Raw genomic sequence first — 20,589 nt, 5'->3', positions numbered from 1 at the left:
GCTGGTGTCAACATTTTAGGAGCTCATATGAAATAGTTTACACACCCTGATGGACTGACGTTTATTTGGTTTTGTAACTGTCAGAAGCCACTGTGAAGGCAATAACCCTTGTCTGTCACTTCTACAGAGTTTCTAGAGAAATTATAGCCTTGGACTGTCCATCATGACAAGGAGCACAATATTATTTCAAGGTGAAGAGACACACAAGCCTGAATTAGACAGGCATGTTGAGCAGGATTTCATGTAGAGTCATGGTAGTACAGCAAAGTGAACTTTGAAACAGCTGCTGGGTTGCTAGGCATTCAGCGCTCTGAAGCACACCTGTATCACAAAGAAATTACATTCAATGGGTAACCAGGGTGTGTCTGCAATTTGTCAGACTTTGCCGCTTTTTTACGATAAGCATGAGAAAGAGCTATTCAGCCACACAGACTTTACATTGGACAGTCTTCTCCTGTCTGCTACAATGACCCTTAATGATCAAAGCCTAATTTATCCTCACGGAAAAGAAGAATTATGAAATGCCAGACAGACACTCAGCAAACAAATTATTGAGCAACTACATAAGGGTATAAAAAAAACTTTAACCTATAAAAACAATATTTTAAAAGGTTGTGGTATTTTATGTACTTCAGAAAGAATTGTTCAAGAAAACTTCTGACAAATTGCACAAAAACCAAATCCTTATTCATTATAACGTTCAAAAATTAACATTTACTGTTTTTTCTGGAGAGAAAAGCTTTCCTGCAGACAAGAGTCCTTGGCTGCTATGACTCTGTGACCTACCCAAGAGTCCTCAGTGTGAAGAATCCCATAAACTTCAGCTCAACAAAAGTTCAGCCACATGACTGATGTGAGAATAAAGAGCCTGTAATTGAAGACAAATTATCTTGTCTGCACTGCACAAACTGGCCGAGCCGTGAAGTATCCCAATCACATCTGGTACCACTTCACTCCCTCCAAAAATCTAAACTTGCTGTCATACAGATTACCAAGAAACCCTGTCATCTTACCAAAGAGTAGCGATAATGAGTTATTTATTTTGTCAAGTACTAACTAAAAAACTAAAAATATTGTTTTGGCAGACAAGAGACGTGTCCTTCGACTATAATTCCATCTCCCAGTACACAACCTTATGGAGTCACAGGAGTTGCATAAAAATGAATAAATCTTTAAAAGAATAAGAAAATAAATGTTGAAATATAAAGAGAGGAATAAATAAAAGTAACAAATAAAAGTGGAAATACAGACAAATAATAACGTAATAATATAATAAAGAATAGAAGCAGTTTCACATTTTTTCATTATATATGTGTGTGTGTGTGTGTGTGTGTGTGTGTGTGTAAATCTCAGCCATCTATTTTTAAAATGTATTCCCTTTTACATAATGTCATTTTTTGAATCCCTTTATTTTTCCTTCTTCTTTTCCATAAAACAATAGGGGAAAGCAAAAGCAAGATCTCCTCTCTAGACATCCATAATCCACATTCAAAGAGTGGGTCAGGCCAGGGTTGAACATGGCAACAGCATGGCCCCATACAGTGCATCTCTTCTAAACTCAGGGGCTATTTTAGGTGAGAGTGCACTTTTCAAGCACTATAGCAAACCAGCATGCTGGAAAAACAATCCCAGAATAGTTGATCTGCCACATCTGGTCTGTGTCGTGTCAAGCTTGCGATAACTCTCTGGCTCAAGATGGAAGAAGCAGGCGTAGAAAGCTCAAATTTAAATCCTTTACAATAGATTCACTGTAAACAATATGGTATGCTAAGCTATGTAATAAACCATGAATCAAGACACAGTGATTAATGATGGCATCATATCTCCGAAGACATATGTCTGGCAAGGAGAAAGCAGATGGTTACATAGTGATTCCATGATCGAGACAGTCTGGGAAGTGAGATATTAATTATTAGTCAGACTCTGTGGAATCCATACAGTCGGCCACACATGAAATACTATTTTGATGCAACAACTGTTTACAGCTCTCACACAGCACTGTACGTAGGTACACAATATCTGAGCCCTACACTGTGTCTGTTACCACACATCCCACAATTAATATAAAACAACAAGCACAGTGATTGATCCAGGATTTACTGAGATTTGCAACTGTGTACAATCAGTGCTAAAAGAAATGTTTTCACTTATGAGAATGACTTAAGCACTTCTTTTATAAACCTTCCTAAAGTGAGAGATTTCCCAATCTCTCACTTTCTATGTCAAAGGGTAAAGACATAACAAAGGACAGTCTGGAGATGAAACTAGATCCTCTCCCAAAAGAGGGGTCTAAATTAAGTCAGGAGCATGGGGAGCAACTCCACACAGTGTGAAAGATGTGTCCCTTCCCTATTTTGAAATTTTAATATCCATGTTGAGAAAGCAATGCATGAATGCAGTAGGGCCTGTTTTGTTTGCTTTGTGCACAAGCAGAACAAAAACAGAGCCAGCAATTCAACAGTATAATTCGTAATTTTCAAGGTCTCTGGACCCTGAAGCGGGTCTTACAGGGGAATTAGTGGCCCTCACTCCATTAGGCCCCGAACACTGGCCTCAGATTCATTTATGAAGCCCACCAGAACTGGAACTGAAACTGAGGCTGAAGTCATTCATGTGTCTCTGAGCTCCCTGTAGAAAGACCTGGACTCTCTAAGCACTATGTTCGGATTGACAAGGTTAAAGAACCATGTCCTCGCCCAAGCTGTTCCTATGTGATTCCAGCTGGCTGGTGTAGGAGAGTGATGGAGGGGTAGACAACAGAAGAGGGATCTGATTTTTGCATTACAGATGGAGTCCGAGGAGATGGATGTCACGTCATATGGGGCCTCTTTAGCAAGAAGTATTCTCGCTTTGGGCTAATGCGAAAATTACCAAGCCCTGGTAATGTTTTCATTCTCGGGTGCAGGACAAAAAAAACATAGATGAAGCAATCAAATTTGGATATCTGTGAGGCAAACTGGGTTACCATAATAACATTTAAAGAGATTAGAGTGACAAGTCCCAGCGTGCAGGTTGAGTGTCAGATGCTAACCCTGACAAGGGAATCTGCGACACTGAGCTGAGAGGTGAAACCCAGTTCAGCAGCAGCTCTGGAGATACAGTTAAGTAGAGGGAGAGAGTTTACTGATCTGCAATCCTGCAAATGTAAAGATCACTACGCAGGAGAGGTAAAATGGACCGGGAGGAAACAAAACATTCCTTCATACTAATCCAATGACAAGGAAGAAAAACCTGGTATATTCTCAGTGGATAGAACTGAAATGAGATTACCCTGTCTGCAGTGGAGTTAATATGCCTTTGGTGTCTGCGTGTGTGCTGGCAGCAAAGGACAAAATTACGCATGCAAAATCAATCAAAAAAGTCAAGGCTGCAATATGGACTACTGTGATCACCAAATCACAAGAGGGAACATTTTTTTAAGACAGTTTTTCCTCAATAAAGCACTCCAGTTTTGTGGAGCAAATGTTTGGCCTGCAGAGAGTAAATCTTTGAAATTCAAAATGAGCAATCATATACAGCTAATAAAACTCCCACAGATATTAAAATGATCAAAATGAAAAAAAATCTAATTTATTTCTTTATTATCAGTAGCAATGCAGACACACAGGCTCAATTGCCCCAGTGCAGACATTTAGTCAGTCTCACATGCCAGGCTACCATTCTTGCAAACTGCTTCTCCCGGGTTGCTACGTGAAATGAAGCATTCCTGGGGTCTCCCAGGTCACGTCCGTTAATGAGCGGCCGACCAGGGGCTTTGGGCCAGTGCCGGGCCAGCGCCTCACCACTCCAAAGCAAATAAACTGAGGTCGATTTAACCAGACACATTGTTCTAGGCCAGACGAGGGGAGTGTAAGCACTGGGGCAATATTTGTGCTGCTGATTTGAAAATAAAACCTCAGAAGGTTTACATACCTCTCTTTGTGGGACAGTGTTTAGACAACAGTATTTGTGTTGGAAGTAGTGTACATGGGAAGATTTTGTAACATAGGGCCGACATGCTTTATGAGAGACGGGGGAATTACAATAATGCATTTTCGTGTTATACCAGTACCTGTGAAGACATGAACTGGCCAGGCTGAGATACTGGAGCAATAAACTCGGGCTGTCCTTCAAGCCACGAAATCTTTAAGGGGTTCCCACTCAGGCCACTTTCGTTCTTAACCGCCAGCTCCTAAACACACAAAATAATCTGTCAGTGGATCTTGAGATGATTTCTCTTATTATATTAGGCCAGAAAAACTAATCCTCTCCCTCATGATATCTGTTAAAGTGGTCTTGTATCCATCTTACACCTACAGGGATAGTTGGCACAGTAGACATATAAAAAACACATGTAGACATGGACAAAGGTGGATTATAACTGGGCCAACTCCCAGAACAGAGCTAGAACTTGGAGATGGGCAGGAAGAGACCACAGACCCTGCATCCAGGCCCTAGTGAACAGGCAGAGATGTTTCCCTGGAGGGAAACCACACGCCATGGTGAGGAAACCACAGCAGAAAAGTATACCATCAGGACAAAAGGCCTGAGGATTCAGACAGTGGGGAACAATGAAGCAGCTCAAGTCCTTCCATCCAATGGTTTCAATCAGCACAGAGATCTCAGCACTACAGAATGACTAAAACATCAGTTTAGGTCGCAGAGATTATCCTGAGGCCGGGAAGTCTATGACAGGTGTCATTCTTAGTCATAATCAAACTCAGCAGGTGACCTGAGACTTTGAGGCATATGAATGGTAAGCAAATGTGGCTCTATGCAAATGTCTGCTTTGGATAATATTTTCATTATTGAACAAACAAATGGGGACACAGACTGGGGAAGAGTTAGGTACTTACAGCTGCTCTCACAGTTGCAAATTCAACCACAGCACTTCCTTTCTTCTTACTGGATAGAATCACATTCAAGACATCCCCATACTAGAGGTAAGAAATGGGAGAATAAAAGAAAGGTCAAATAGAGAAAGAGGAGAGATGCAGAACATTCAAATGAGTATTTCCTCTCACAGCACAACTCATAACCATGAAAACACAAAGCATATGCAGACTCAAAAAATTCAAAACACTGGCGACTATAATGGATTTCTGAAAAAAAAAAGGTTGGATTCAGTATGTGTTTGGTTATTAAACCAAATTTCTAATGATGGGTTTCTATGTTGAGTTAGTGTGTGTATCTGTGAGTGTGTTTTTGTCTCTATGCAACCCTGTTTCAGATAAGCGGTATAGAAAATGGATGGATGGATGGGTTTCTATGTTTGGGGCTGAGACAGTAAGACTGCTAAGAACATTCAGTAAAATCCTGGACAAAAGTAAGACCTCTGAGACTTCTCAAAAGAGACGAGAGGCAATACTTTATGTCATTATTCTAGCTACTCCTTGTACGCTGACAACATTTGACAAACAATATTTTCGGCATGGAGGCTGGAAGTAGACATGGCTGTCATCCAGCTCCCTGTCTCAAATCAGAGCAGGGAGGAAAGGTTGGCCAAAAAGGGGATCAGGGCGAAGAGCATCTCAGATATTCCCTGACCTCTGTCGAAGTCCTTATTGGCTTTGCCTCTGTCCAAGAGAGATGGAGAGAGGAGGAGGAAGGCTAGAAACACGGCTTAGCAGGGGAGACAAAAACTTGATCTCTGTTGAAGTGCAGTTATTAGCAGAGCAAAGGTTTTTTTTAATTCCTCAGGGTTTGTATCACCTATAACCAAGGTCTTTTGTCATTAACTTCTCGCCACCCAAAGCAGGGGCTTGAGAGCAAAAAGTAGGATGGACGTGACCTTTCACAGTCTCATTCTGTGAAAATGTAGCTTTCTGGGAATGGGAAAGTCCAGGAATGCTAATGCTTACTAAGGACACTCTGGAGCAAGCCAACAGTGACAAAGGAGACTCTCAGAAGGCCTCTGTTTCATAAAACATAAATATCGTAACATGGTTTTTTTCCCTCTTTAAACGAAGATGTATTATTTTAGGCGGCCAAAGTACACAGGACCACGCACGTAAGCATGCACAAGTACACACATACCATACTTGGTTTCCCACACAGTGGTGGCTATTTCTACTTGCCCAAAACCATTAACTGTCACTCCACGGAGCTTTGCCATCTCAAACAAAAAATTTTCCTAAAATTTATTCCCTTTGCTTAAGTATTTAAAAAGGAACAACACTTTCTTTTCCAGTCTTCACTCCAACACAGCCCTGCTGCCTGGGACCATATTGATTGAGTGCGCGCATAGGAGAAATTCATACGCCTTTTTCCGGATGGCTTGACGTCAATGACACTTGCCCTATCCTCATTTCAGGCAAACCTAAGCCCCACCAAAAACCCTTGTGACGGATCATAGCATGATGTGGTACAAGGTTGCATGAGAAGAGCACATTTCCTAATGCCTCCCTTGGGACTGCTTAATCACCTGGTAAGAGGGGCGCAAACAATGGTGTGCATGACTTTAAAAGGGCACTACAACATTGCCCTCAGCACTTTCACTGCAACAAAACTTAATGGGCCTTGTTTAAGGGGAAGAATAAAATGATCTACAGCGCTGATGTCATGCAGACCTCAAATATGGCCGGACTCTGCAGGCAGGTTTGTTACCACGGAGCTCTGCTTTGGGACAGCAGGGATGGAGAGATAAACATTCTATCATTATACAGTATATGTAATCTTACATTGTAAAAGAACTATATATCCTAATGTAGTCAATTGAAAACTGAAAAAATCTGATTGCGAAACAATTCATAGATTAAATACCCACATGGGAGTGACTGTTTTTTGGTTAATCCAGTCAATAAATTGCCTCACATATTAAAGTACTTCATCACATCCATGCAAAATTCACATAAATCCAAAAATCCTGTAAAGCAGTCCTGCTCATTAATTCCCAACATTTCTGTCCTAATTCTGCCAGATATATTTAAGGGATTGCTACCTCTGTGGCCTCAAGGTATATATAACCAAGGTGTATAAACACATTATATATATATATATATATATATATATATATATATATATATGTATATAAAATGTCAAAAAAATAATGTGGCCCAACTCAAAATGATACTTTACTGTATTTGTAGTGTGGAAAATACAAGTGTCCTGAAAGCAAGTAAGTGTTTTGCTGTATAAATTATTACTAAGTCTTGTAGCATTCTGGAACTACACATTTGATTTCCACCTTTTGTAGAAGTCTCAAAAGAATGTCTTGAGAGTAGCCTCCATTCGTCTCGTCATCTTTTTTACACTTCCACTTCAACTGGAAAGAGAAAGAAGACAGAAAGGAGAGGTTGGTATTAGTCATGAAGACTTTCAGGAACTAAAGATGTGCACAATAATGGCTCATCGTTAGAGCAGAATTGATTAAACTCAGCTGACAAGGAGACAAAGCATGCCAGGTAGGCTTGGTCCTAATAACAAACTCATTACCGTGTCCACCAGGACAGACTGGAGTTACGGGAGAAAGATATTGTTAAGCTCTTGGAACATCACCCTGGCACCACCTGTAGGACCTGCAGTCAATTTCCATTCATACCAAGGGTGCTGGACAGCTAGAGAGGTGAAACTTAACACATCGACCCCTGCACCACAGAATACATGGTGACTCACCTGCTCATCTGCAGCTTCACAGAATAAAGCACAACAGACGCAATAATAACTAAGTAATCAAAACCAGGTCAATGCCCAAGAGGCTCGATTGTGAGCCAAATAAAAGTGGCGGTCCTCCTGTGGAATGTGTTGTGTCTTAGTTTGAACTGCAGTTTACCTATTTGCTTGTGTAACAATAACTCTGTGCCTTAAGCCTTGATACCTGCCATCTTACACTGGCTAAAGGCCGTTTTAGAAATTGCTGTGCTTTTTCTGTTTAAGAGCAGCTTCCACAAAAGGCATGATTATAATTTATCTTTTTTTTTTTTTTTTTACTTGGTTAGAGTCCTGTCACTAAATGCTGATGTGAGTTCCCGTACACCTAAAAAAGAGATATTGTGCAACTTCTCATATCCATGTACAAAGCAAAGCAGAGTCAAGCCAACATCACATTAACTGCTTAAAGTAGCATGATAAATGGCAAGCACTAAGTGTTGATTCAGCTCCAGCATTCTGCTCACTGTCAGAGAAAAAGCATTTCTGGGAATTTCCATGTCTACACAGCCTCTTTAACCAACAAATGTACATTCTTCTTCCAAGAGCAGTCTCCCACTACCCACTGATAACCTTCTTACCCATTAATCTTTGAATACGATGCTCAAGTATTTGCATGATGTGATCACTACAGTTGTAGCCCACAACACTGACACATGGTTCTTGCAAGTTTATATAAATATACATAGAGAGACATTAGTGGAAACAACCCACCCAACCACCTACCTAATGAAAATAAAATTTCAAAGAGCTGTCATGTGAAAAGTGACTCAAACTTGCTTCAAGGAAATAGCAATGATTTGAAGTTAATAATTTTGCTTAAGATCATGTGTCTAAAAATGCCAGAATAAAAAAAAAAAAATCTAATTAAAACTTCGAAAACATAAAACCAGTAACCCATTTTTATTTTTAAATAAATTTAAATGTAGTTATTTGATGTATAAATTTTGTTTCACAACAATATGAAAAACCTGTCACTTCACATAATCTTAAAAACTAATGGTGGTCAGGACTCAACAGCCTCTGAGATAGACCTATGCTGTAAAATTCCCATGTCCATGAACATGACCTGTGATATAGTCAGTGTTAAGGCTGCTGTTTGTTTTTCTAACTGAACACACAAACGTCAGAGAATACACTGCTGTGCTAGATGACTATCAAATTTTAAAACCAGATTTAATGTCTAAACACATTAGCTAACATCCCATGTGTCTGTTAATATGAGCAGGCTTGGTCGCTTCAAGGAGTTAATATAATAAGCCCTCTCTTGGCATAGTCACAGGTCTCCTGACGGCGTCGGGCCTACTCTGGAGGAACAGGCCTTAGAAGACACTGGTGAGACAGTGTATGTGGTCTCGAAATAATGAATTACAAATGTCTACGGTTCCATCACAATCCCAGCTGAGTGTCTGCCCCCCCCGCTCTTCCTGCATTATACTCCAAGAACTGCAACCCTGACCCTGACCTCATCCACTGACTGACAACCTCATAGCTGAAAGCCTTACCTTCAATTTAGGGGTCACACTGCTCTTGGAACATCTCTCCACTCCTGAAAAAAAAAAACAAGAGTGGTGAGATAAGACGGTGAGGTGAAAAGACAATGTTACAATTGTTTTGCTGAAGAAAGAAATATGGCGCTCAAGATAGCAGTCAAGGGACTCATGCAGATGGACAGCAATTTAAAACCGGCTGTCATGTGGTAAATGTATGGCTCTTGCTACAGTCTGATGATCCACAGCGTGCCTCTCGAGATGGAACAGACAGAGCGCTGATCCAGGGGAGGGCTGGGGAGGCCTGACTGCGTGCAAATGGAAGAGACGTGCTGACTATGCATGAGTAATTGTCCAGCCACAAAAAGAGATCTAGTCAAGGGCCAAGGCTCAGTTCTTCCCTTATATACCCACACTTCCATAGCCTTATTTTACAAGACTTAATTTTTTCATGTCTCCACAATAGAGACACCGAGGCTTTAATGCAAAAAATTATCAAGAGGGTAAAAGTTTGATGGACAGTGTGTGTGTGTCTGGTGCTTGGCATTCCTATGTTACCTTGCCAAGTTGTGTTTCTGCCAAGAGTCTAAAATAGACCTCTTCAAAGTGTTTTAACACAAAACATAAATTCAAATATACATTGAATTATTGTTGTTTTTATGTGAATAATATTTGGTGAACCACAGGGTGCCTGGTGACTGCTGTGGCCAGACTGACACTATGCTGGTTGGAAAACATGGGGGTTCACTCAACTGAGGTTTCAGGGTAGTAAAATGACTTCACTGGATCTAACTGGATTTATCCAGGCAGGACAGGACTGCACTGAACTGGACTGGTTAACCTGGACTGGAGCAGAGGTGACTCAGCTAAGTCTTGGAAGTGGAAATACTTCTCTGAGTGTAGTCTCCTGTTTGCTGCTGCTGTGCTTCTTGTTCCCTCTGGATCTGCTCTCTGATGAGCCTCTGTTCCTCCTCAAGCTGCCTGGATCCCTCCTCTCTTAAACGAGCAATCTGGTGGAAATAAAAACATAAAAACAATAATGTGCACGAACATATAGACAAGTTTAAAGTGCCATTAACATATACATCTTGACTCTTCATCAATAACTGATATAATTTATCACCTATATGGTTCCCCCTGTCTAGGACACCCTATCTGCTATTCCAGGAGAGTGTGCAGGGCACCTAATTTCATCAGTTAAGGCAATAACACCTTGGGATGAGACAGAAAATGGAACAGTGCCACCTACTGGTTACCTCCTCCGCCTTAGCCACGTATTTTCATGCATTAAGCATATTGAGCACAAGCCATGACTCACCTTGGAAGCATGTGCACCACTTTTATTTATCATTGGCTTTCTGAACAAAGTGTATCAAGTCATGCAATATCATCTAATGGGTTTACTGATAATTATGATATGCCTCTCTAAGATAAAGCCTTTGTTCCAGGCCCAAGACTTTGGAAGATTTCAACTCAATCAGGGGGAAGTGTTTGACGAAGACCAGAATGAAAGCACCTGGGCATGCTTCAGAATTTCCTGGATGCACTGGAATACCTTGCTTCCAGTGCATGGCTGAGGCCTGTAGTATAGTAAAATTTTCATTTTGAATTTTCTCTCTGGGCAATGTGTGGTGGAATATCATATCTCATATGGTTTCTATAAATTCTCTTACCTCTTCTTCAAGGGTTCTAGTGATTTGAACCTCTTCCTGGCTCTGAGTTTCCGCTTGTCGTTCTCTGGCCTCCAAATCTGTTATAGCAAAGCATGCACGTATGCACGCATGCACACACAAACACACACTCTGTATTGCCTTCATACTGAATTTCTTTTCCACAGGGAAATAGCCAAAACCATGCTAAATAACTTGATCATTTTTTAATAGCTGCTTGTTTTTTATGACATACTGGACAACCCCCGTCACTTTAAAAACATCAGCGCATGTGGTCTTTATCATCGTATATGCCCGACAAAAAAAATCTGATTCAAATATAACCCTTTACAATACCAAAACAAAACCCACTTAAAATAAAAAAAAGAGATGCCCTCTATTTAAGCCCATTTGAACTCACCAAGCTTAATTTTCTTTCTCTTATCATCTAGTTTCCTGTTTCTCTCTTCTGCTTGCTTCTTGGCAGCACAGATCTTGTCATATGCAGCCTGAAAACAGCATTAGAAACCAAGATGAATTGTGTCTGTGTGCGTGTGTATCAACACTTTTATGAGAGCGTGAGAGAGAGATCTGTGGTCTTACCTTGGCAGCAGCATCGGTTAGCACCTCTAGGGCCTGGGACAACTGGTGGAAGAGCTCAGCTAGAACAATGTGAGATGAGAGAAGACTGAAAACACCATTGCTGAATAAACACAAAGACACATGATTTTTGTTTCTGTATAGAGTACATTTTACAATTGTATTTACATGTGTAATATGAGTTTTAAAAATAAAAATATGGTTAAGAGATCACAAACATATGTATTGTTCATTTTATTTTCTGTTATTTGTATAGGGACAAATGCATAGCACAAACCAATACCACATACCACAAAAAAAACGAAACAGCACTGATAAATTTGTAAATTTGACACAACAGATGACAAGAGTGAAGAGGGGGTTTATGCCAAAAGGCATTATGTGCAAAGCATGATATCTTCATGGGACACAGGCCTGAGAGAAATTTATGCTTTAAAAAGGGCCACAAGTCTCACGGAAACTGTTTCCAACAATGACACAGCCATGCATGACCACACAAAATCTTGCCCTCTCCATCTATCTTCCATTACAGCACCTCGAGGGGCCAGGGCCACAGTCACCACTGCCATGCAAGACTCAAGCTTCCCAGTTGTCATCTAAGACACACACATGCACAAACATACACAGGGAGGCCACAGTCCCACTCCCCATCATACAACCGCCACACCACTGCACTATACAAGCCAGGCTTAATCATTCACTTATGAGAGGCCTAACAAACCGATACTGTTACTCCCTGTGGGGACTGGCGGCGCACACTAACAGGAGGCTCTGGAGATCATGCTACCAGCAGAGGCGGTCAGGTTACCTACATGCATATAATGGGCTGGAATGAAATCCAACTGGGGGAGACCTGCCATGCGCACTAGGCAGGAGTGTCACAACATGGAAGGTTGAGGAAAGTGAGGGATAGTGGGGGTAGTCTTCAGTCAGTGAGGAATCATGACCCCTAAGTCACCTCTTGCACGCACACAACCTTCCGCTGAGGAGCACTGAGTCCCAAGACTTGCTCCGCTCTCGTGCGACAAAGACCGGGTCTGTACATGTGCGGGTTCAAGTGTTGAGGCCCTCCAAACCACTTCTTTTCCATTTCTGGGAAACCGACCCCCTGCTTTTGTATTATCCCACTCAACCCCACCAATTTCCCAGTTTTTTTTTTCCCTGACATAATCAGGAGTTGTCTGAACCATCCAGTAACCACATAAACCTCACTTGAAAACATGCCTCATGACCAGCCTTTTGTCCAAGGTGCCTTTTTTTCCCCCTCCTGACAAAAAGCTACATTGAGATTTCCTGGTCTAATTGTTGACATGCTGGTTGGCGACAGGCCACGGAAGGACTCATAAAGCTAAGGAGAGGGATAGAGTGTGGTAATAGTGGTGCTGGTGGTGTTTGGCTGGTCCTGTCTGGCTCGAGAGCCGGCGGGAGAGAGAGGCGCTGGTTAGACTTCCTACAGAGGACTGTGGCTACGCTGTCTGGCAGGGTTTTAATTGCTGAAAGCGCTACTCTGGAGCTTGAATGGAGAGATGGTGAAGAGAAGCAAAGACAGATAAAACACAGTAACTGGCTCACTCACCTGCTTTTGGGTTGTCTGGGTTCTTGTCAGGATGGCATTTCAAGGCTTTCTGTCGATAAGCTTTCTTGATCTAGGAGAGAAGCAGAAGAACCCCTGAAGTTATGTAGAGTGGAAAATGTTGATTAGGGCACAAAGAGAGACGAATCATCCACTTAAGCACAGATTCTGGCCATGTGAAATTTAAATTCCTACTCTCGGTACCAATCATCTTTATCCTGCCTTCCTTGGCCCAGAAAACCAAAGTCTGAATAAAAAATGATGGTCCCACTGAAATAATAGCTCAAATAGTAACATTCTGACATGGTAGCACTGGGGGTGAAATGTGGTTTGCATTTAAATAAAAATCTGGGATTGTATTGTTTAGATCAAATCAACACCTGAGCTGCCCTTCTGCTTCACGTCCTTTTGATATATTGTTCATGGAATCTAAGCACCACGGTACATAATGCACAGTGAATTTCCCACACAAGAATTCCAAATTATTCTCAGGCTTATTGCAAGTTTGCAAGATAAATGTGTCCTGAGTTGCTGCCTCATATTAGTACATCTTTCTTCAAATTTTAAGAAAATGTTACAATAACACACACAAACAGAGTGCCATTGTCTGTAACAAATCCGAGAAGGACGCAATTAATATCTTAGGCTGGTAGCCAAAACTTTTGGGAGGTTAAGAAAACCAAAGTGGAAAAACTAAACAATACTTTGGAGTATTGTAATGTCATGTGAGGTTTTAGTTGTAGCTGAATTTTTTTAACGCTGGGTCACTGCTTGGAATGTTAACCATTCATTGGTCCTTCTAGGGAACAGTTAATGACAAGGTGGTTTTCATTAGATCTCTGCTCCTCTGGAGAAAGAGGGGAAGCAGGAAAACTTTCCGTGGAGACCAGAGGGGGCTATAGAGTACGACGATGAAGCTCTCTGCACACAACCTCTAAAAACACACGCACATATTTATGCATTGCATGCAAAGGACTTGGCACATACATCCCCCATACGTCCAAGCTCAGACACAAACACACACACACTGACATACACTTTCTCGCCAGTCTTAATCAGCCATGCCAAAGTTCTGCATGTTTTCACATACACCCCCCTTAGCGCAAACCAATCTCGTGCCAGTACGCTACGGGCCACAGAATTTGGGAGATCCTTTCTTCAAGCCTGGGAAATGTTTGCATTGAACGCCTTGTCCCTGTGTGTTTTTTTGCACAATTTACTCTCCGGACTGCACACCAAAACATACAGAGTCGACTTAACTCGGGGGGAAACAAAAGTCCACTCTGAGGGAACTGAGCAGAATGGTGTCAGTGTCCAAGGCTTTTTACACAGCGACTCCAATGAGTTTCCTTGACAGTCAACGCAGACACATAAGGCTGGATGCCTGTTGTCCAAGGTAAAAGAACTAAGCCCCCACATGGTTATATGACAGGGAGAAGCCTCCAGTGAACCCTCTGGAGATTATCATGGTTCAAACAGCTCCTACATGTCACAACTCCTTTCCTCTTTCTCTTGGTCAACATCAGATTTTTTTTTTAATCATAGTTCCAATAGTAAATGAGAACCTGGTTCACTGAGAGGGCTTTGAGAGACTAGACATCATTAAGGGATATTTAGTCTTGCTGCTTGGCACAGAGCCTTCCTACAGATCGAGACTGACACGCAGGGCCAAGGACCGGCGCCAAACACATATGCTTACTGATGGCCTAAGCCCATTTCCCCCTTTTTTTAGCCTCCCTCTTTCTGTCTCTCCCTTTTCTTTTCTTTGTGCTCTCCATCATAGCTTTGACCAGTTCTCTACAAAGACTTTTGGTAAGGTACAATGGAACAAAAACTCAAATCAAAGGTCAACTTTACTGTCATTCATCCATATACAGGTATACAGTTGAACAAAAAGCCGTTCCTCACTGAGAACAGAGTGAAGCAAAGAAGTAAGAGGAGCCACTGTGGAACCCAATGTAACTGCCTGCCTTATACAGGGCAATCAGTGTTTTGAACCTGCTTTTAAGGACTACACCACCACTACACAACCAAGTTTTAGTTCTTAAACTACAATTTTTTGTTCATATTTGCTCAGAATTTCCAAATGCATGTTTTAGATTTTTGAAAGTTTTATTCCTACCTCCCCAAGTAGCTACTGGTTTCTATTTATTACCATATGATATGGAAATCAAAAATAATAAAATCCATCAAACTTGCTTGAGTGGTGTAGTGCATGAAAATACATTTTATGTGCAGACTGATGTTTTTGTAAAAGTCGGCAGTGCATTACCTCACAGCAATAATGTAATTTTGACAAAAACTAATGCACCTCATTGCTTACACAAGCAAGATTAAAAAGGAAGTGGAATTTTCATGCCATAAAGAAATTAATTTAAACCAGTGGATACCTGAAAGGCAGAAAAATACATTAAGATCTGTAAGATAGTAACACAGTTCACAACTGTTAAGCATGTGCATTTGAAATTAATGGGGATAAAACACTGCTATGGTCCTTTAAGAAGTGACCCGGTGTCCTGAGCTCACACTCTATTTCTCATGTTCTTCATCACCTGCAGCCAGCTGACAAGATAAACATGTCTCTACATCTGCTGTAAACATTGGGGATGTTTAATGTTGTCAGGACAAAAGTCTGGCCAGCTCAGCTGTTCGACAAGCACAACCTGTCATCATTGATGCTGTTCTGGTGGAGAGTAGACATACTGCACATCTTCATCTGTGTCAAATTGGGGTCAGTTCAAGATTAAGTTAACGCACATGCTTCTCTACATCTCACTTCAAAATCTTACCTCCCTTTCTCCTCTCTATCTCCTCCTCTTTTCTGTTCACTCCCTCTAGCATCTTCTACCATATCTTGTCTAAACTGTACTTCCAGTGCTGTTTTGTTAAATAATACATGATTACTCCCATCAATCACGCAAGCCTTAATTGATGCTGGAAGACCCTGAAGCCCCTTGGTCCTACAAACTAGACGCCAAAGCAAGGTTAGCACGTGTGTGGATAAGAGCTCTCAGATCGAGTGGCATCTTTCTACAAGACTAATCCAGTCAGTTACTGAAGCAATCATCTTTGTGCATTCAGCATGACCTTTTAGGATTGGCGCTTGAATCAGCTATGAATAAAACCATGTGAGGAGAAAATCATAAGAACTCCTTGGCTAAAACAAACTGCTGTCCCTACTGGAACAGCAAAAAATTCTACTTCATCTTCTCTGTCTTGCAATTCAAATTATTCTACGCTGTCACATGCTGATTTTCCTTGTCTCATATACAAGACAAACTGAAAGGGAGAAATATCAACAATTTCCCATGATTCAGTTTGAAGAGGGTGGAACCAAAAAAAAAAAAAAAAACTCCAAGCAGCAGCAAGGCAACAGTAGCCTAATGGTTACTGCCTGGTGAAAACCAGACTCTCTGGGTTGCCCTGATCCCTGCCTGCCATGGTCTTAACTGCATGCCTACATCTTGTCCTCATTACACTACTCTTTGGTGCCAATTATAGTTGACAAACTGGTCCTGGTGCAGCCGCAGTACAGCCCTGTTTGGGTCCCTAGCCTGCGTGTCTGATTAGCTGCCTGATCTGCCATGGGCCCATCCTCCTTAATTACAACACTCTGCTATTTACAGGACATTATCAGTTGGAGGAAAATAATAACAGGCACAACAAGGAGAAGGAAGGAGAATAGCAAGGACATGGGCAAAGAGGCCACAAACAGATGAAGAATGGGAGAGCTAAAAGCAAGGAGAAAAACTGGATGTGATGAAGAAAAGCAGTGAGACACTGTGATTGTGTTTGTGAACCTGACCAAACCGCCAGTCAAACTGGGCATTAATTCATTATTATTAATTTTTAATCCAATGGTATCAAGATGATCTGATCATTTTTTGTTATCATTTTACAAAATTGACCTTACTAATGATCCCAAGCTAGCTGTAACTGAAAATTACGACAAACTCTTACTGAAGGTTAAATATTATACATAAAGAGCTTTGTCTGATGTAACTGTGGAAAACAGATCAATGCATTTAACACAAATTATGTTGAAAGAGCTAAAACCTGATGACCTCTGCTTATATCACTGTAGATGTGTTCCAATCAACCACAGGATCCAATGACAAACATAATCTACTTGCACTGATAAAGCAGACAATCAGAGAGGTAACTCATTATTGAGAGCAATGAGTTTACAGTGCAATGTGAACACCGTCCTTTGGATGATCTGCCTCAAATTAAATTATCCAGGCATGTAGTTACTGCATACACTGCAACACATCAGGTACACTACAATTTAAGTAGCTGAATAAACCACAATAAATTTTGTGTGGTCTTGGCTGTTGACGCTGTTTTACCAAGCAATCTGCGGTAGGTAAAATACACACTTATGCAATTATTACTCAAGCCCTGCTTATATGCATGAGCACAACTCTTTAAATGGTGGCTAGCCTTCAACAACAGCCGCTCCTAGCACTACAAGGCTAAAATAAACCCCAGTCCTCCATAGTCATTAAATCTTAGGCTCTGACATGCCAGTTTCCGCAACATTTATCCGACAGCCAAGCTCAGAGGAAGGGCAACAGAAGTGATAATAGAAAAATATGTTAATAGAAGCAGGATAAGATGTAAAATGCAAGTACTCTACATGAAGGCAAGTTGATGTTTTACGAGCTGTTGCTAAGCCAGCATATACAGGCTGAGGGATGAGATTCCCCTGTCGGTGTGATAAGCAACACGCTTGATAGTGGCGGTGAAGCAGAGGGCCAAACAACTGGGATAAGTAGCCCATCTCATGACATTTGTCTTCTCACACATGATTGATTTTTGAGCACCCCCCACCCCCAGGCTCACTTCACCACACACACACAAACCCTCACTATCTCTCTCGACCATCAACAGACCTCACAGAACTAGCCTTCTGCATTTTGGAGTCTCAGTTCTGCCCAAGCCACAACCGCCAACTTCCTCCAGGATATTCCTCTAGGGAGGACAGGACTTTGAAATCCAATTAAGAAATTAACTTCCTCCCTCGTTTTGGCAGTGATTTTAATTTCCCTACGGGGCTGTGGATTCTGGATGCTGGAAACTGTGAGGAGCGGTGGTCTTAGGGAAAATGCTGGATTCAGGACATCTTGGTGAACCACTGGGAAATGATTTGTAGAGAAGAGTCAAAGAATCTTCCCAGAATTCACTTAAAATCATTGCAAGTACAAAATATCATTCAAGCTAAATCATGTTTGTAAGATGGAGGGGGGAGATAACAGATGCAACACAGCCTGCCCCCAGTATGACAGAGATTTCTGCCCTTAATTATTGATCTGATCAAATGTAATGGTATTCTATGAGTTTAGTTACATCTTAAAAAAGGTATACCTTGAAGTGGCGGAATCCAAATCAATTTCGCATCCATACAATTTGGAATTTATATTCATTATATAGGTATATCCTTATGCCAGTATTTCATGCCAGTGATGCCAAAGACTTCACTGATGCAACGTCGCCGCTCAGTGGCGTCTTTATTGCATCACACCATTGTGATTTAGCCATTAGCCGGTTAGTATGTCTTATGCTACGTGGAGTCTGACTACACCTGAAATTTCAGCCCTCGTTTGACTTACATGACGTTTCTCCTGACCGACAAAAACATTTCATGCGATGCGTTAATTCATACACACACAAACCCCTACACGCTCCGTGGTAGCAAGCTATCATACCCCCCTACTTGCGGACAAAAATGTGCTCATACGCTCATAATCTCTCCGTGTACAAACACAACTTTGTTTTAACATTTAACACTCACAACGACATCCTCCAGCCTGCAATGCACTTAGTGACAGCTGCGGCTAACGGTAACGGGTTTTGTCTAACTAGCTTAGCAACTAGCTTATTTACACACCTCTTTCGCTGTAGCAGTGCTTTCAATGCCGAGTAAACCATACAGGTCCATTTGTAGGATATCCTTGGCCTTTCCGGACATTTCTGCCGACAAACAGCTACAGTACTAACACAGAAAAATAACTAATGTAAACGCAATGTTAGTGTTTGGCTGTTTCAACTGTTTATTGTTGTTACTGGCAGCATGAGTTTGACGTCTTCGAGATGACGTCCAGGATGTGCACTGCAACCTGGGAAATGTAGTTTTTGTTCTCCTCGGCATTTTACTATAGTTCTTACATCTAAAAGTTGGTGTCATAACTATTTTTAATCTCTTTGAGTTCAGCTAACCCGTCATAACTGCACAGGTGGTTTCTTCTATTAGTTCATTTCAGTTTTCTGCCTAACAGCAAAGGCCCAGTTGGCATTTTTGACAGTTACTTTTGAAATTTATATACTCATGGAATACTTAAAATAAAGATAAATTATCCTATTCCTTTAAATATTTGGTTTTAATGATATGTGATTTCCTTCCCAGAAACTATAGTTCAATCAGTTGGTTTTTTCAAGTGTATTTGACATTGTTAGATGAACAAAAGAGATGTTTGTAAATGAGAATTACCTCTCCAAGTGTAATAAATTGTTGTTCTCCTTAAAGATGAGAGTTGATCTTTAGTCAGTATTTGCAAGACATAATACAGTATGTACTTAATATTTAAACAGCATTTTTTCTGATTCAAAAGCAGTGCTGGTAAGTAGTAGTCATTCACAGCATGATTAACAAATCAGTAACAAGTTGTCACTTCTGTATTCCACAGAAGGGAGGAAGTGATTAAGTTGTCAAATAACTTAATGTTTTAAACAGTGGATTGCATTTACCACACATGAACAATTTTTGTGTTGGAATGGCACATTTCCATGGTAAATTCCACAATTTCATGACTGTGGACTTTTGACAGGGTCTGCCTAAACAGCCTTTATAGACCTTCCAGGATTCTGCAATCACAGGGTTTTACCACAGAGATAAGGGCACTAGCAGGAAAATAGCTAATGAATTTCGCAAACATACCACGAGATGTTGGTGAGGTGCTGACATATGGCTCAGTGATTGGTCCTACAAGTGCCATGCATGATAGAGTTAATAGCATCTTTTAGAATAAAATCAAGCCAAATAAGAAAATATGAACACAAATAGCTGTTCTGGCACTTGCTGTTTTTGTTATGAATGGTGAGGGACAAACTGCACGAGGAGAGGAAGTGTTTCTTAAAGAAATATAATGACTGAAAATCCCTCTGGAGAAAGAAAGCAAGCTGAGGAAACCTGAGGGTGAGAGAGAATGAGGAGAACCTCATGGATGAACTGTGCAGGGTGAACAAAAAGTTCACCATGAACAATGGAAAGTTCCGTGGCTAATGGAGTTGTTAGAGAGAGTGGAGGATACAGTGATGAATTTGAAGGCACACTGGATAGGTTTTAACTTGAAATACATTCTGCAGAGGGAACAAGTCTTGCAAGACAAAAAACATTGGCAGTGGAGAGTGAGATAAATGTCAGCAAAGAACTGGAGAGGGTCACGTGCGATGACATGCTCCATGACACAACAGAAGGGTTAGAGAGAGCGCAAGAGGGGAAGATCCTACACCCTAAACAAAAACCAGGGTGCTGGGTTGAGGTCTGCCAGACCACAAATGTCCAGAGCACCCAGGATCATGATCGTGAAACAAAGGAATTGTTAAAGAGGGCACAGGATAGGGTGCAGCATTTAGAGGCAGACAGGATAAA

At 41.2% G+C, this 20,589-nt stretch overlaps 1 protein-coding gene across 2 annotated transcripts in view; it reads right to left on the bottom strand.

Annotated features, from left to right (window-relative positions):
- dnajc17 (DnaJ (Hsp40) homolog, subfamily C, member 17) overlaps window positions 1-19,041 on the bottom strand; it is a 30,976-nt gene extending 11,935 nt beyond the window's left edge. The window contains exons 1-10 of one of the 2 annotated variants that reach the window (XM_071499060.1): window positions 18,829-19,041; window positions 12,942-13,011; window positions 11,369-11,427; window positions 11,187-11,274; window positions 10,790-10,866; window positions 10,006-10,126; window positions 9,132-9,175; window positions 7,166-7,243; window positions 4,836-4,916; window positions 4,052-4,171 (exon numbers count right to left, since the gene is read on the bottom strand). In XM_071499060.1, the coding sequence (XP_071355161.1) occupies window positions 4,052-4,171; window positions 4,836-4,916; window positions 7,166-7,243; window positions 9,132-9,175; window positions 10,006-10,126; window positions 10,790-10,866; window positions 11,187-11,274; window positions 11,369-11,427; window positions 12,942-13,011; window positions 18,829-18,909 (819 nt within the window). In that variant the 5' untranslated portion in view covers window positions 18,910-19,041. The remainder of the gene's footprint in view (window positions 1-4,051; window positions 4,172-4,835; window positions 4,917-7,165; window positions 7,244-9,131; window positions 9,176-10,005; window positions 10,127-10,789; window positions 10,867-11,186; window positions 11,275-11,368; window positions 11,428-12,941; window positions 13,012-18,828) is intronic. The other variant, XM_071499062.1, reaches the window with a different exon arrangement.
- Window positions 19,042-20,589: the final 1,548 nt, after the last annotated feature.

This window comes from Trachinotus anak, unplaced genomic scaffold (assembly GCF_046630095.1).
Source record: "Trachinotus anak isolate AG129_WGS33_773 ecotype Australia unplaced genomic scaffold, CSIRO_AGI_Tana_v1 ptg000015l, whole genome shotgun sequence".
In the NCBI taxonomy this organism is placed as follows: Eukaryota; Metazoa; Chordata; class Actinopteri; order Carangiformes; family Carangidae; genus Trachinotus; species Trachinotus anak.
This window is presented reverse-complemented; position numbering and strand designations above follow the sequence as displayed.